General features: G+C 46.1%; 2 protein-coding genes across 2 annotated transcripts in view; one reads left to right on the top strand and one right to left on the bottom strand.

Annotated features, from left to right (window-relative positions):
* Nucleotides 1-10,220: 10,220 nt before the first annotated feature.
* gchfr (GTP cyclohydrolase I feedback regulator) lies at nt 10,221-11,800 on the top strand. The gene is made up of 3 exons (XM_030356636.1): nt 10,221-10,380; nt 10,647-10,741; nt 11,537-11,800. The coding sequence occupies exons 1-3, from the start codon at nt 10,228-10,230 to the stop codon at nt 11,664-11,666; spliced, it is 378 nt and encodes a 125-aa protein (XP_030212496.1). The 5' UTR covers nt 10,221-10,227; the 3' UTR covers nt 11,667-11,800.
* An 863-nt stretch (nt 11,801-12,663) lies between these two features.
* The window catches only part of dnajc17 (DnaJ (Hsp40) homolog, subfamily C, member 17), a 35,388-nt gene continuing 31,559 nt past the window's right edge, over nt 12,664-16,492 (bottom strand). Inside the window, exon 11 of the mRNA XM_030356631.1 lies at nt 12,664-16,167. Coding sequence (XP_030212491.1) covers nt 16,036-16,167 — 132 coding nt within the window. The 3' untranslated portion in view covers nt 12,664-16,035. The remainder of the gene's footprint in view (nt 16,168-16,492) is intronic.

The following is a 16,492-nucleotide window of genomic DNA, read 5'->3' as shown; positions in this document are numbered from 1 at the left end:
ACCTGCGGATCTCTCTCTCTCTCTCTCTCTCTCTCTCTCTCTCTCTCTCTCTCTCTCTCTCTCTGTCTGTCCATCTCTCTCTCTCTCTCTCTCTCTCTCTCTCTCTCTCTCTCTCTCTCTCTCTCTCTCTGTCTGTCCATCTCTCTCTCTCTCTCTCTCTCTCTCTCTCTCTGTCTGTCCATCTCTCTCTCTCTCTCTCTCTCTCTCTCTCTCTCTCTCTGAGCGCAAGGACAAGGACAGATGCATTCCCCTCTCACGCCAACAACCTCCAACTTCACAACCCTCTCACCCCCCCTCCCTCCCTCCCTCCCGCCTCTGTCCCAGACGCTCCCCTTTCCCCCCCCCCCCCCCCACCCTTCCCTATTGCCCCTTTCGTCAACCCACCAACCCGTCCTCCAGAACACACACCCTGGAGTGGACCAGCTAAGAAAACAACACTCGCCGCACAAACCAACACACACACACACACACACAAACCTCCGTTACACAAACACACACACAAACACACACACACACAGCGCACCCCAGGTAGCAGCATAGTGTTCCAGAACACAGGCCTGCAGACTTTTGCTCTGGTTTGACCCGGGGCCGACAGTGCTGGGTTATACCACACAGCCCTGGGTTATACCACACAGCCCTGGGTTATACCACACAGCCCTGGGTTATACCACACAGCCCTGGGTTATACCACACAGCCCTGGGTTATACCACACAGCCCTGGGTTATACCACACAGCCCTGGGTTATACCACACTGCCCTGGGTTATACCACACAGCCCTGGGTTATAGCACACAGCCCTGGGTTATACCACACAGCCCTGGGTTATGCCACACAGCCCTGGGTTATACCACACAGCCCTGGATTATAGCATACAGCCCTGGGTTATACCACACAGCCCTGGGTTATACCACACAGTACCCCTGGGGAGCCTGCTGACTGAGTCATCAGTCTGGGATGTGAACCCCAGCAGAGTGTAAAGAGGAAGGATGTGTGTGTGGGGGGAGCGGGGGGGGGGGGGGGGGGGGGGGGAGCTGGGGGGGGGGGGGGGGGGGGCCCTAAGGGTGAAGCTGTAGGGGCCATAGTACAGTGTCAATGCCAGGGGCCGAGGTTGACGTCGAAAGAGCTCAGTAGAAATCGGTTTGGCTATTGGAAAAATGGGTTAGAAAACATAAATAGGGGGGCTATGGGGCAAAGGGAGTGTCTGTTTACGTCTCCTTGAAACACGTCGAAGGTGAGTCCTCACTACTGGGGTCCAAGTGAGGTTGTGGTCATTTTGTTGATATATTTAAAGGTACTTCTAAAGGTGGACCGAATTTGTGCAGGAGATCTGATGAAGGGCATCATCAACGTCAGAGAGGACAGATATTCTAGTCATGGTGACACGCCATTTTTGAGTTATCTCACAGTCCACGCATGGCCACGGTATTTAGAGTTTGAAGGAACGTCAAAAGTTCAGGGGAGCTGTGATGACGTCATCTTTTGTTCACGTTCCACACAGTTCACGCACTGTGACCCTGCTTTAAGGTATTCCGCTTCCGATACAAACTGAATAACGTTGCGTATAGACTGACGGCTTTATGTCACACTGCAGGTTCCCAGAAGCACTGCCAAGTCGATGTTATGATTGGAAGTAGGCCGACTTTTGTTTAGCACGTATACTTGTAAATTTGACTAATCGCAGGGCAAACATGCCTTGTTGCTCGCTAGGGCCAAACACAACACGCTTGAGGAATAGTACACTCACAAACCGGGGAGAAACGGCTGGGCTGGATTGATGGGACATTTAGCAATGGCCAAGGACATTCATCACCGGCGCTCGCTAGCTTGAATTGCTGAGCACAGGATCAGTTGGATGCCAATCCGAGAATGCACACTGCCAAGGTCGCTAATTGAGTAGGCTTGGATCTTTGGGGAGAAGACGAGCGCCAAGAACAAAGTATGTCAGCGCGCAAAAGACTGAACAGGGGGCAGGAAACAAGATCTCTTATTTGGGCATATTCCACATTGGCACAGTCGTGCTTTTTGGTAATGCAAGAACGAGACAAGAAAAAAAAGAAATATGCAGGGTTTTTTTGACTTAAGTCGTGGGATTGCAAATTCCTGGAGGTTGCTGGCGTTTCCATCGTTTTTGGATTGAGACTCAACATGGATACGCTGCTTCACAGTGATAGCTATATCTCTCTCTGTGGTGAAAACCAATGGGTTAGTTGAAATGTGTTTATGGGATCACACAACATTTGTTTATGTTTCGCAGACATCTTAGAGCCCTAATCGAAGCAAAGGAAAAATATTGGATTATTTTACTAAATCACTGGCCTGAGAGAGAGAGAGCGAGAGCGAGGGCGAGAGCGAGAGAGAGACAGAGACAGAGACAGAGACAGAGAAGGTTAGAAAGAGAGAGAGGGAAAGATGGACAGACAGAGAGAGAGAGGGAGATGGACGGACAGAGACAAAGACAGACAGAGAGAGAGAGAGAGAGAGAAGAGAGACGAGTTAACCTTTCCATGAGGCCCATTCCCTCGCTGCCCTCATCCTCCCCCGGCGGCGGCGGCGGCGGCGGCGGTGGTGGCCGGGTAATGGAGTGGCACGAGGAGATAGCAGGGAAGAAGGTCCGAGCCCGGTGGGGCAGGACGCCAAACCCAGAACACGCATGACGGGAAACCGGCAGGCCAACGGCCGTGCTGCTGACCGGAGGACATCGTGTGTGCACTGCAGTCGGGCAGGCGGCCAAGCCCAACAGCCTCCTATGAGCGTGTTTGTGCGTGCGTGTCCGTGTGTGCTTGTGTGTGTGCTTGTGTGTGTGCTTGTGTGTTCGCGTGCGTTTGTGCGTGCGTGCATGTGTGTGTGTGTGTGTGTAAGCTCAACAGGAGAGCTGTGTTTGGTGGAGGGTGGCGAGGACCAAGGGCAAAGACGGAGGGGCCGTTTCTGGTGCTGCTTTAATGGGAAGTAAAGCAAACTGAGGAGGAGGAGGAGGAGGAGGAGGAGGAGGAGGAGGAGGAGGAGGAGGAGGAGGAGGAGGTGGAGAAGGAGGAGGAAGGAGGAGGTCTGGTTGCACGGCGGAACACACAGCCACCTGTTTAATGGAGCCGAACGTGCAGAGCAGAACACAGGCGCCCGCCATCACGTGCTGCTGCATCGCCTCAACCTCTTCCCCGTAAACAGGACCATGCACGCACACATACACACTCACTCCTTCACATACATGAACACACAAGCACCTTCACAAACATGCACACACACACACACACACACACACACACACACACACACACACACACACACACACACACACACACACACACACACACATACATGCACACGCACGCACACACACACACACACACTCACCCACACACACCCACCCCTGCACATATACGCACACACACACACACACACACACACACACACACACACACCCCTGCACACACACACACACACACAGTGTGACCTCCCGGGTGCTGCGCTCAGCGCTATGTGCTGCCAAGTCACACAGCTTGAGCAACAGGGAGGTCCAGAAAGCTAGAGGGAGATGGTACGTGACAGAGAGCAGGCACTCACTCTGTGCGTGTGCATGTGTACGTGCACGTGTGGGTTTGTGTGTCCGTCTGAGAGTGTGTAGTGTGTGTTTGAGGTACAAAAGAAAGAACTTGATTCTACATTTATACATTTAAGAATAGTGATACTGTTTGCGTGCAACCAGGATGTACTCACGAGCACACCGTGAAAGAACATCTGAAATCTATATGCTGCTCTGGCTTCGGCCATTTTAATCAAGTTGGTGGTTTATGCCTGGCCTAGGTAGCTTACTATAAAACAGCAAACAATAACATCAAGAAGCAGATCAAACATCGACCTTATTCTCTTCCTCTTCCTATGTCAGTGTGTGTGTGTGTGTGTGTGTGTGTGTGTGTGTGTGTGTGTGTGTGTGTGTGTGTGTGTGTGTGTGTGTGTGTGTGTGTGTGTGTGTGTTGTGTGTGTGTGTGTGTGTGCGTGTGTGCGTGTGTGTGTGAGCAGAGGTACACATAACCTGAACGAGGATTCCATCAAAGTCGATTTCACTGCACCCGAGAGAAAATGGCTGATTAGGTAATGTTGGAATGAATCCAGTGTATATTACATTAGATTAGATTCAATCTGATTAAATTAAGCAAGTGAGCGGAGTATCTGTTGGTATGTTGGAAGCATGGCGTTATATTGGAACGCTTGACTTAAGGTTTGCACTTGTGTGTGTGTGTGTGTGTGTGTGTGTGTGTGTGTGTGTGTGTGTGTGTGTGTGTGTGTGTGTGTGTGTGTGTGTGTGTGTGTGTGTGTGTGTGTGTGTGTGTGTGTGCGCGCTCTCTCTCGCCAGAACTCTTTCCTGGAACATCCCACAACCACAGTGCAGGGAGTGCTAAGATCGCACTAATGTTTATGCGGTAGTCTTTTTAGCATTCGTACAAAACAGAGATCTATCTGTACTCCACAGCATCTATCACATATTTGGCAAAATTAACAGCTTCAACGGACTTGTTTCCAGGAAAAACCTTCACTGCCTTCCCCCTTCCTGAAGAGGAGCATTAGCACAAATCCCCCCTTTGTCTCTTGGCTTGTCGATAAACAGAATCAGACCTTACTCTTTATATCAGAGGAACGGCAACTACGTGACGGTAACAAGTCTGTCACATAGTATTTACTCTGTTCTGTTGTAAACGTAATGCATAAGGACCAACCCATGCTGAATATCAGCTCACAAACATGTGCTTGGGATGCACCTGGCACTGACACAACGATGGAGACGGAAGCGGAGAGGCTGAGCGTGACCGAGTTTTTCCCCTCAAAGTATCAGCATCATCAGTGTAGAGTAGAGGTCACTGCAGACATCACCATATATCATCTATTCTAATACATACATAAAATACAGACCAACTGACGTTGGTGGATTCAGCTTTCTAACTCTCTAAACGGATTTAGGTTGCGCAGTGAAACTCAGGAAGAAATGGAACTAAGTAAATGTGAACAGAAAGGCTGCACCCTGAGAAGTTGCACAGTTTAAGCTCAACCTGGTGTGGATCCCACTTTAACACCTGGTGTGGAAGACAAAAGTGTAACCATCCTACAACATTCACCGCCTCCCACGCACACAGACACGTCCGACCGCTAATGGGACGAGCGTTGCTCTTGACCCGGTGCTCTGCGGAATGCATCGCTGTTTGTGCTCACAGGAAGAGTGTCGACGTGCGAGTGTCTATGTGTGTTTAAAGATGGTCCCTCCTCTCTTCCCTGCTCTGTTGCCAGCATTGAGTGGGTGGGAGCGTGGGTCGGAGGGGAAGATTGAGAGCACGACAGACGAAGGGAGGACAGGTGAAGATAAGAGGGGAAATGTTGGGATTAATCGAGCTTTGTCAGCAGCACTCCCACTGACGATGAAAAGTCGTACGATACTGTACGACTGTGTTCTCAGTGTGTTGTTTGGTGCGCTTGAAAGAGCGATGCACGCGAAATTGTGTCACTGTCTACGACAGTTGCCGTGTATGTAAAAAGGGGTGGGAAGCGTGTAGAAAAGATTGTGAATTAGATGAGTGACAGAGTACATTGGTCTGGGAAGAGAGCGGTGAAATCAACCACGCTACATCTGGCCTCAAAGGCCTCTATCATCCTGTAAAATCATGCATGTGTTTGTGTGTGTTTGTGTGTGTTTGTGTTTGTTTGTGCCACTCATTTTCAAATCACCCTTTGTGCTTTCATCCAAGAAGTTACGACTATTTCGCCGTTGATGATAGGCCCGGAAGGTTTCAACCTTGCTGAAAGCCGACAAATGTTTCAAATGGATAAATATGGCTGCAGACCAGATTAAAGGTCTTTTTTTTATGTGCTGGGTTTAAAAATGTGATGAAATGTGTATCAGCATGATAACGATTTTTGTTTCTTTAAATCCTCCTTCCATCTTTTCATCCCACATATGATCCAGTGACATTATTGTCATATAATAGACTCCCTTTGCATTAAACTGGTCGCCTGCCTCCCATATTGTGTGGGCAAGACAGATATTTAAAGTCACAATGTGTGAAATGGAGATTAAAAAGGGGTTTTGGGAGTGCCTGAAGTATGATGAATTTAAACAAAGCAGCATTTTTGATACTAAGATTATATTGGTTATAGGATATGATTTTATTGATAACATTATTGAAATCAATATCGATCAGCATTCACTACGGATATATCCAGGTTTAAAAAAACATTATTTTTACACACATAATATTGTCTTGTGCACAGCCGAATTACTAATATTTTTTGTTATATTGAGGACCACTGTGTGTCTGGATATTTGATAACTGATATTTAGCAGACCTTTCACTTCGAGAATTGAGATTTATTAATGGACAATTATGCTATCAAAACTGATTAATGTCAGCTTTGTGGGCTAGCTGTTTCCAAAAAGAAACTCTCAGCCTACACATGTGGTACAGTTTATCAATAAGAAGATGAGTAACCATGGAAACATGTATAGTTAATAATAGTTGAAGTCTTCCTAAAAGGAGTTTTTCTTCTCTATTTTCTACAGTCTACAGCTTTTATTTACTGTTCACGCCACATAGCACAACAGTCAGTTTTGAAACCCGTTGCGGTGGCTCTTTCTTGCCAACAAACCAGTTATTTATATCTATATATGTTGCTGTTTAACCGCAAACTTTATCGTGCCGAGCTGTGTGTTGAAGTTAGAATAGTTGAAACTCTCCAAATTCCTTTCAGATGATGGTATTCTTGACCGTAACTGAGCTTCCTCACAAACAACACAACAAGAACAACCACAAAATGAGTAAATAAAGAAAAACTCTCCCTGAGCTATGATGCTGATGTTAGTCATATTTCCTGGTATTTGTTTTGCATTCCTCTGATCTACTTTCTTTCATAAGTCACTCTTTTCATATATTTAACCTACTCCAATATCTTTCTGTTGTATTCTAAATAAATTACATAATATATATATATATATATATATATATATATATTGAGTCATAGTTTTGATGACACATGACAAATTATGAAGCAAGTGAATTTTTGGTGGGTTTTAATTACCCGAAAACATGAGCTCATATAACTCGGAAATCATTTTAATTTGATAGCAAACACTCATAAAATGTCTGGTTTGCAATGAAATATTGCTTTCAACTGTTTTATGACTTAACAAGAAAAACTACGCTCTACCTCAATGGTAAGGCCAATAAAAGCTAATGAAGGAGCTGGTATGTGTGGAAGGCTCAAGACTTTGGATTTGACAGAACCCCCATCAAAATGACCAAGAGCAGACAGCATCCAAAGAAAACAATTTGCACCCAAATAGTGCTCAGTTTTGATGCTTAATATAGCGGAAAATTACAGAATGGTGAAAAAAATAGGAAAATCCTGCGTCTATGGAGGAATCTAATTGAAGCGAATCAATCAAACTAAGGCCAAGTGTGGACAGAATGGTGTTGAGTGTGGGCGGGGCTTAGTGGTCCAGAGCACACAGGTCAAGACTCTGTGAAATCTTCTCACAGTGCCTCTCCAGCTTATGAAACACACTGAAAGGACACGTTGTCCCAAAGAAACCCAACCTCACCACCAACTCCCCCCCACCTCCCTCACTCTCCTCTGGCCGATGGTCCTGCTTAATGCACAGCAGAGTTTAGGGCTACCGACCCAATGCCAAACGCACGCACCTGCACGCACACACGCACACACGCACAGGGACACACTCACTCACACACACACACACACACACACACACACACACACACACACACACACACACACACACACACACACACACACACACACACACACACACACACACACACACACACACACACACAATTAAGGATACAGAGTAGAAGAATGTAGTGCTGATGGATGCAGGGTCCCTTGATTCAAATGTTTCTGCTCTTAGGGGAAACCCTTCCTGGAAGAATCCATTTGCTGAGGGAATTAAAGAGTGATGTGATCATTTTGGATTTGTCCTTTGCAAATAGTTCATTTTAGATTGCAGGGTTTAAGGTCACTTGTCCCTTATTAAAAATTACTTTTGCATAGGGCCGACATAATGATGTGACAGAGTGTTATTATTGTAAGAAGAGAAGAATTGTTATGAGTAGTATGAAGAGCAGAATGGCGAGTGTGCCAGGTGACCGCTCAGTGAGAAATGCAGAGACATACCTACAGGTCATATACAGAATGATCACTCCGAGGATATTTAATGCAAGTTGCAGGCGTTGCACACTTAGAATCCCAGACGCACACACACACGCAACGACGCACACACACACACACACACGCACACACACACACACACACACACACACAGACACACACCACCCTCTCCTCTCCTCTCCAGACCCACTGGGAGCAGGAGGAGGAGGAAATAGATGTTCCACATATACAGTAGTTCACCGCCACAGTGCTTCATCTCTATTAAGTGATGTAAACCAATACGCTAAGTAAACCAAACACCCACTCTATCAGCACGCAGCAGGCCCGGCACTGCCCCAGCGCTCTCCTCTCCCCCCCTCTCCCCTCTCCTCTCTCCCCCTCTCCCCCGCTCTGGGTGCACTCTGTTCAGTATCGAGGTTATCAGGACCTAAAGTAGCTCATCTCGTGCGCGTTGCACCTACAGCGAGCTGGGGTGATTTAGGAGGCGCTCAGAGGACATGGGGATATGAATGTAGCGCCGTATAGCAGCAACGGTGAGGTCCAAGTTTCTCCACTCCTCTAGCAGCTGATAAATCCCACATGTTCCAGCCAGGGGGGGGGGGGGGGGGGGGGGGGGGGCGGGGGAGGTAAAGCCCTGCCTTATAAAATATGTGGCAAGGAGGGAAATGGTGAAATTAAAAGCAATTGGATTTCATTTACATGATTACATATTGGATTGAATGACTGTTAGATAGTTTAGCCCCCTTGACTATTTCGGTAGAAAAGGATTTATTTATTTTGCAAAAGCCAACAGTGCTAGCAGGTAAATCGTATTTTGATTCCTTTTTCAGTTTGTTGTATGTTTTCTTAAGTTACGTTGACTTCACACGACACAGCTATGAATCATGGGAGCAGCTTGTGAGTTTGTTTAGGTGTGCATGCAGGATGTCTCGACCACCTCACAGCAACGGCCCCCCGGTGAGAAGGTGAGGGAGGAGACCTCATCCAAACACACAAGTGCTTCCTGTGCTCCTCCTCAATGGAGATGGACCCACTCCTAACCCCCGCAGGTCAACGGGAGAAGGTGACCCCAAACTCCAATAACTAACACCAGATGACAGCCGGCACAGCCAGTCACCGCGGGGGGTGCTCGAGAGAAGTGTGTGCATGTGTGTGTGTTTTTAGATGGCAAACGGTCCACATGAACACTATTTCTCGACATATAGATCCGTATAGATTCAGTAGGTGAACTACGGGGGGGCAGCAGTGACATCATGAGCCAGTTGGGGGCGATATTCTCAGCCAGCCTATAGTTCGTAACACCTGTGTCTAAAAGAAGAGATAACGTTTGTATTTCACTTAGAGTTCACTTTTCTACGATCACTCCAAACAACATTATCACTGAGCAGAATTCATCTTCATCATGTGACTACTATAAGCCCACCGTGAGATAAAATACCACCAATATATAATAGCCCCCCTCGGCATTAAAATAAATTACCTTCATATTGCTTCACATTGATATATTTATATTGCTGATTGTATCAGCATCTAAGACATTGTTTTGGGGATTTTGTTTATGCCTTTAATTTCCCTTCCGCTCACCGGCCAGATCCAAAACTTGTTATTGCTGCTCTGAGTAGGAAATTAACAAATCTCTGAGAGGAAATTGGAGTTGCAGACAGTGTTCCTTCGACTAGCAATTACATGGTGTGAATTGTGTTAAGGGATAGTATGTGTAATATTCTGTAAAATTGATTTTAGGCTATTTTACACAAATCAAGTACTCATATATATATATATATATATATATATATATATATATATATATATATATATATATATATATATATATATAGGGTTGGTTGCAATGAAACCCTGTTTATGTATTGACTGAAAAAACGTAGAATAAATCATAAAATAAACAAATACATATTTATAAGTGCATAATACGAATATGTGTCTCCACAGAGAGGTGTTTACTATCAAAACCAACTAATTGATCAGTGGCCGTGCGCGGGACCGAAGCAAACAACCAGCTTGGTCACCGGATGCTGAGCAGAGGCTGTGATTGGTCCACTAATGTGGGCGTTTCCGCATTCCATGCAGTGCTGTCAGCAGAACGTGAAACTGCAGACAGTCGCGTCTCCCAAGATAATTCACCCCCAGGGACCAGCGGTCTCCAGCCAAGGACACAGGATGCCGTATATACTCATCAGTACTCAAATTCGACTGGTTCGTATCATGCATTCCTTCTGAGTTACAGATATTGTGCATCAAATTGTGTGCTATTGCAACGCTTGTGAATAAGCATAAATAAAACCATTTGCTTGTAGCCGTATATCTATTCTTATTTTCATTTTGTCAACAGAATGCACCCTAACGGTGTTTAGTGAAAGCTCAGCTCAACAGGTTATGCAGTGAGCTGCTGTTTTTGTATTTTAGAAGGTTCCTTATAGATAACTTTACAGTGCTACCAGTTGCACTGTACTTTCGTACAGGAGACCGGTCCAACAAATGTCGGAGACGAGGACTCAGACCCTGCTGTCATGAATTACCTGGGAGCCAGGAAAATGACCATGTTGGGGAACAATTTGTGAGTAGCCTATTGGAAATCGATACCTACGGCCAGTCCAAGGGAGGTTTGGTGGTTCTTCAAAGCTGTTCTTCAATCTGGTGCAGCCTTCCCCGTTTCAATAGAAGGCAAATTATGCAATCCATGTTCAAAGCAGGTGGGGTGACGCTATCGTTCCTATAGTCCTACATACTGCATGTATTAATCTAATTTAAAGATGAAAAGATTTGGCTTAAAGCTAAAAGTGGGCAGCATTTGTGTTTTTAAGGATGACATCTCCCTGAACGTGCACTGGAGGCCTATTTAAAGACATTTGATAAATATAAATCCAAGCTCCTTAGTTTTCTCAGTGTGAGTCAACGTATCTCTACTTGGGCTGTCCCAAAATCTTTCTCAGAAAAAGTGAATTGTTGGGCAACAATATTTTCTCTCTTTGATTCTGGCAATCATTTGATAATAGTTGCATCCCAGAGGAGTACGGGGCAGATGTCCTGCAGAGGGTTTCTGCTGCTCCGCAGATTGGGAGTAAACCATCCCAGCTGATGAAATACAGATCAGGCAGTGTGTTGTCATTGGCAATCTGACTCAAAGGATGCTGGGAAATAAAACAAGGTGTGGGAGGAAGTGAACAAGCACACAAACAATTAACAGCGCTTGGATTTTCCCAGAGAAAGTATCCCAGAAAAGCAAATGAAACCCACCGTCCTCCCTTTGTCTCACCCCCCCCCCACACACACACACACACACACACACACACACACACACACACTGCGCAGCACCATGATTGTGTGTGCTTCCGCCTCTCTACCTCTGTAGTTCGGAGTACCACGTGGACGAGCCCCCCCGCATGGTCCTCAACAAGCTGGAGCAGATCGGCTTCCGCGTGCTCACCATGACCGGAGTGGGACAAACCCTGGTGTGGTGCCTGCACCGAGACGCAGAGTAGCACCCCCCCCCCCCCCCCCCCTCCAGATATCTGTCCATGCTAGCTTCTTCACCAGCATTTCCCAAACCTTCCACCCTAAACATATACATACATATATATATATATATATATATATATATATATATATATATATATATAATTTACACAAACATATTGATGTGTGTAAATACGTGTCAAGAGCTATTCCGTCCATACAGAAGGCCTGTGTTTTCAGATTAATCTACGTTATCCAAAAGCTCAGTTGGATTTGAGCAGTGAAAAAACAAGCTTTTTTCTTTACAATCGGCCGAGGTAGTGTGGACATGGCCTAAATACATAGTCCAGTGGGAATTGTGTCAGAAAATTGGCTGTTACTAAATTCCGATACAAACATCAGCGAGTCATGGCCACCGAGTTGGCCAGCAGAAAGGTTGGCTGCAATAATAACAGTTCCTGACACCTTACATAATTATTACACAGGCACATTGCAAACAGCTGTTGCAAATGATCACCACGCTCGCCTGCTTCTCTCCTCAAAACAAATGCAGAGTTGACGGAGGTGACGAGGATCATGGGAAATACAGTTCCCGGAATCACTAGCTTACCCAAAACTCCTGGCAGGGACTTTTAAAATGTCATCTTTGGATTTCCTTTCTGTTTTTATATCCTGTCTTCATTTCATAAAATGGATGAAAACTGGTAGAAATGTGGAAGATTAATTTCCTGGACAGAAGATTATAATAAGATTATATGTTGCTTACAGGAAAGAGTGTGCAGAACCTTGAATTCCATTTATTAGCCATTTATAGGCTGTATCTTCGAACAGCATTGCTGCTTTCAGTGTTGTATATTTTATATAGACAGATGACAATATCTGCAAACATTATTATTATATAAATGCTATGCAAATAAGTATATTTTTTTGCATTGCATTGTCCTTAAATATTTGAATGTGTTACCTATGGTTTGTTCAGATTTAGAAAATGTATTACATATGTGCTGGAATAAAGCAATGTAACACTGTTAAGAATTCCATGTTTACTTCAAGAACACATCATGACAACAATCCCAAGAAACAGAACAGAACACAAAATCCTCAGTAAAAAATTTGAAATGCAATCAAAGAGAAAGAACAGACTTTGGTATTATCTTATCGTGTGCGTGCGGGCGCGTATGCGTGTGTGTGTGTGTGTGTGTGTGTGTGTGTGTGTGTGTGTGTGTGTGTGTGTGTGTGTGTGTGTGTGTGTGTGTGTGTGTGTGTGTGTGTGTGTGTGTGTGTGTGTGTGGCTCACTGGGTGGCTGGCTTCATTACAGTACAAGATAAGCCAGCCTCAATCACCAATCTGGCAAGTCAGCCACACACACAGGACAGGCCAGCCAACCCAGTTCCCCTGGCTGATTGTCAGCAGCAGCAAGAGGGAACGGGTCCTGAGAATCCCCCGGCTCTGGGCCCTGATAGCTGTCACACTGAGGCTCAAACGGTTCAGCTGGGAACAACACCAATGCATCGCGCCGGTACGGAGCGCGGCTGTCATCTGGATGCACCCCTGCAACACGGCTCTAATTATTTGTTTGCATGCAGCGCGAGACACCGTGGGCTCAGGGCAGCGCTGGCACCGAGTGCGTTTCCTGTAATTGTATTTCCTCTGTTGTCACTTGGCCCGGGTTTGTGTGTTTTGGGGCTTTTTTCCCCTCCGCTCGATGCCGGGATCTGAAAAAGAAACTGGGGCTGCGCGTAAACAGAACCATCTGACCAGGGGATTTTGCAGCAGGAGGCGGAGGAGCAGATGTAGATCACCGCACCACCAACACCACCGGCAACGGTCCCCCAGCCGGACGCTGTTGTGCAACGCGGGCCACAGGGGGGCAGCGCAGGCCCGGCGGGGGGAGGGGGGGGTTGGGAACCGGGGACCGCGGGCTTGGATGTCCGTGAGGCTTTCCCCGCGCAACTTCAGTCAGAGCGTCGCAGCCCCGGCGTGGGAAGTGACAAGGCAGGGCGGTGAGCGACCGCGGAAAGAGACACATGGTTACGCTATCGCTGCGCGCACACACAGTACATGGTTCCACTTGGGTAGAGCGACGTGCCACAGACAGACAGACAGAAAGAGGGAGGACACGGTCCCGAGAGTAGGGCTGACCGCAGGCGGTCTGGCAGTGGGCACTGGTGGGGTCTTAACTTGATGTGGCTCACACGAGGAGCACAGAGTATCTGCTTGGAATCAGTTGCATAACGCTAATGGGGAACAGCTTAGCGCAATAATAGAATAACATAATTCAGAGGAAATTCATTTAAACGGGGAGGGGGGGGGGGGGGGAAATCACAGGGTACGTACAGAGTTACATTTTTAAAGACACTTGATGTGTTCTGGTAGGATGGGAGTGAACTGTGAAATTAAAAACAAAAAGAGTATAACGGTGGTTTGCATGAAAACATGTACAGCCAATCCATTATCACTGAATACGCACCCATCCTCGTAACTTCAGACACAAGGAATATCAACATTAATGAGAATATTATTCCCCTGAAGAAAACATTGATACAACTTTGGAACTATTGAGTTATTCATCTTCACAACTCAAATCAAATATCGAATTGAATATGAATTAAATGTTGTTAAATGATTGAGAGGCTCAATCAGAGAGGCTGTAAGGATGGCAACTGTGACTCCCTCATTAATGAACCCAAGAAATGTACAGTGTAAAAAAACAATATACCTTGTACTTTGGGGAATAATACTGACATAAATGTCAACATACAGTCTCCTGTATGTTGGCTTTGACTGGTGCTCCAACACCTGTATTGTGATGCCTGCTTTCACACTTGGAAGTGCACAACTTAGATTATTGCAATTATTGTTGTAAAAGTCAAGGTGCAGATTTGGCCTTTTGGATCTATAACAACCGTACTGGTTGTGTGCCTAGATTTGTTAACCTGATGATCCAGATGGGTGGTTACACCGAACCATCTGGGAAGTCGTCCCTGGAAAGTGTTTGGAAAAGGGCAGGCACTTTCAGAAAATGCTTGCCAGGTGATCGGATGAACCATTTGTCCATCATGCATCACGTAGATCACATAGTTCCTCATAGGACGCTTATTGGTCCAAACACTATTGCTTGGCTCGATGCCTGGAAAGATGGAGTCTTGCGTGCTCGTGAGCTAGTAAATCCAGCTGCCTCGCGAGGCAAAGTATTTGTGGTTGTACAGAAACATTACTATAAGAAAAAAGAATCGAGCAGTACATGAAATTAATAAACATTTGAATTCCTATCAATTTGGTTCAGATATTTGCCCTACTACTCTTGCACATCCTACCCCCACATCCAATTTCAAGTCTCCAAGCTTTGCAACATACTTGTATTTAATTGGGTATCTCCAATAAAAAAGGAAATTAACCACAGGTAAAGCCACAGTGTACAAAAAGAAAAGTCTGCTGAAATAAATAACTGCATTGTGCAGTCTTCAAACTGTACACTCCCAGCAGACTCCCCAATTTAGAGGAGTGCTTAAGATGGATTGTATACAAAGGACTTCGGTAACCATCATAACCACTAGCTTTCTCTGTACCGGACACGCTCCGAAACAGAAAGAAGAAAAATGAAATTCACTTTTCATCACATGAGCCCACAGGAATTCCAATAGAAACCGTGTGTACCTAGCGTTCCCCCGGCCGTTGATTACAGTTGCTTTTTTTTCTTCAGTTGCATGGAGCAGACATGATTTCCACATCATCACGTCGGCCCGGTCTGCGGCTTTGGAGCGCCAGACGACTCGACTCATTTGAGATCAGCTCGACGAGCCCGGTGACGAGAGAGATGACGGTTTTACGTGGCGCGCTACGGCTGAGGATAATTAGTCGTCTCGGTTTATGAGAGAACGCTACTGACATGCAAATTACACGATTGTAGCGTTTGGATGAGATCTTGTGTTGCACAGCCAATTCGTTTTCATTTTTTGTCTGATAACGTCCGATCCAATCTTATGACGCTCATGGTACATGAAATGAACAAGACTAGAGCAGGAAACAAACAAGCCTAGCAGAGAACCTTGATTTTGTATGGTTCAGCTCTTGGGACCACGTCGCTGTAGACCAGTCCAGTGGTTCAGTTTGGCATGTCAGGTTTGTATCATGTCTCCTCTGATCTCCTCAATTCCATTGAGGAGAAAGTGGATCATAATGACGACAATGGCTCATTAAAAACACACTGTTCTACCGTTCTGCAATAGATTTATTTCTCCCCACATTTGATAACGCTGATAAAATGTATAAACGTAAAAAAATGTACAACAAACGTCCATAAAGAGGCTTTATGCAACTAAAGCCCGAGTCCAGGGGAGGCAGAGTGGGTGTGTTTGTGTGCGAGAGGAGGAACCCGTCTCTCTCCCTGCCTGCTAGGACTTGACCTTGGCCTCTGCTTTGTCGTCCTCCTCCTGCATCTCCTCGATGAGCCGCTGGCGCTCCGCGGCCTGCCTCATCCTCATCAGCACCACGCTCTCGTAGTCGCGCTCCGTGCTCAACGGGGCCTAGTGGGGGGGGGAGCACAGGGGCCAGGTTAGAGGCACAGGCCGTCATACAGACATACTTCCATACATGCATACATACATACAATCACTGATGGATGAGAGCGACTTCTTTGCATCTCAACACGCACTTCTGGCTATGAATCACAATCCCTTACACAAAGTACGCCACCATTTCCCGTCTGCATGTTACATTATGAACACTTTGAACCAAATGACGCGGTACTCCTGGGGTTGAAAGACGGGGGTTGAGGTTGAGTATGCACGCACCATCGGCTAGCGTCTCATAATAGACCCTTGTGTCCACTCCTCGCTAATGGTGGCTGAG

Source organism: Gadus morhua, chromosome 5 (genome assembly GCF_902167405.1).
Source record: "Gadus morhua chromosome 5, gadMor3.0, whole genome shotgun sequence".
NCBI classification, from domain to species: domain Eukaryota; kingdom Metazoa; phylum Chordata; class Actinopteri; order Gadiformes; family Gadidae; genus Gadus; species Gadus morhua.
The sequence above is the reverse complement of the archived record's forward strand: the minus strand, read 5'-3'. Positions and strand labels throughout refer to the sequence as shown.